Raw genomic sequence first — 1373 nt, 5'->3', positions numbered from 1 at the left:
GAGAAATAAGGGGGGGGGGGAAATCAGGATATGCCTGTGGTTTTAAGAACATTTTAACCTACCTGTTAATTGATTTTAAAGGACTAAGCTAGAATTTTGTTTTGCAGCAGACTAAAAATATAGCTGTTGAGAACTAAATTGTAACATAAGAATGCTTGCTTTTATGATTTCACAGATGTTGGTATTACCGGAAGCATTATCAGTCTTCTGACTCAAGCAATAGCACTGACCAGGAAGATATTACAGCAGACAAGCTGCTGCAATCATCCCTTAATTCTTAAAGTAACTATATATTTGTCATGGATTTGCATGTTAATATGCATTTCTATACCTGTATTGTGCATTTATAAAGAGAATCAATTTCTTTCACCCCATATTACTTTACATGGCTATTTCTGCTGTTCGCTGTTCAAGAGAGGTGTAAAAGAGAATATAGGCTGCTGAGGACTTCACGGAAGATGCTGAGATGTCAGACACTTCATGATCATCAAACTTATACCAGTGCTGTTTTGCAGGGTTTTTGCAGTAGGCTGTGTAGTGCCCTCCATCCAGCCCTCCATAGTGATTCTGTGAAGATCAGAAGCGAAAAGAAATTCAGACAATTCTTTCTCTTGGCATCAGTCTTTTCTGAGAAATGTTTATGGTGGCACAAACTATGAGCAAGTACGTCTCACTGTCCCTTGTCATGCCACACCAAAGAAAAATCAGTGGTGTGACAAAAACAGTAACAGATTTTGCCACTTGCAGAGATGTGCATTAACTCTGCAGCAGGAAAGCACAGGCAGCTTGAGATGCTTGTATTCTCCAGCCACCCTGGGCAGGTGTGCCAAGCCTCTGGAGCACGTGCCAAGATTCCTTAAGGTGCCTCTCTAAGTGACTGCAAGAGACAGGTCTGACTGAGCAGGGAGATCACATCACCCCTTGATGGTGTGTGACAAGGGTGGGACAACAGTTAACATGTGTTTTGCCCAATAAAGCAGATGCATCATGGCTCAGCTTAATTCCAGATTTTGACCAATGTAGAATTCCACTTCATGTTGGGTATTAAGCCCTTGCTGCTACTTCTATTCTACACCGGACTAGGACTAGGCCTAGGCAGGAGGTCTAGCAAAATTCGTGATTCATGTGAGGACTCATGCCTACACAGTCAGATGGATTGCAGATTGGCTGAGGGGTCGCACTCAGAGGGTAGTGGTGGATGGGTCATATTCAACCTGGGGGGAGGTGGGTAGCGGAGTCCCCCAGGGCTCGGTCCTGGGGCCTGCGCTGTTCAATTTCTTCATCAGCGATCTGGATGATGGGGTGGAAAGTAACCTGTTTAAATTCGCTGATGACACCAAAATCTGGGGGGAGGTGAGCACGCTAGCAGGGAG

General features: G+C 44.4%; 1 protein-coding gene across 4 annotated transcripts in view; it reads right to left on the bottom strand.

Moving 5' to 3' along the window:
- Positions 1 to 364: 364 nt before the first annotated feature.
- USP8 (ubiquitin specific peptidase 8) overlaps positions 365 to 1373 on the bottom strand; it is a 47409-nt gene continuing 46400 nt past the window's right edge. For all 4 annotated transcript variants that reach the window (XM_019504141.1, XM_019504143.1, XM_019504144.1 and 1 more), the window contains one exon: positions 365 to 567. In XM_019504141.1, the coding sequence (XP_019359686.1) occupies positions 382 to 567 (186 nt within the window). In that variant the 3' untranslated portion in view covers positions 365 to 381. The remainder of the gene's footprint in view (positions 568 to 1373) is intronic.

This window comes from Gavialis gangeticus, unplaced genomic scaffold (genome assembly GCF_001723915.1).
Source record: "Gavialis gangeticus isolate Ggan-Ray unplaced genomic scaffold, GavGan_comp1, whole genome shotgun sequence".
NCBI classification, from domain to species: Eukaryota; Metazoa; Chordata; order Crocodylia; family Gavialidae; genus Gavialis; species Gavialis gangeticus.
Note: the sequence above shows the minus strand (reverse complement) of the source record. Positions and strands in the feature narration are given on the sequence as shown.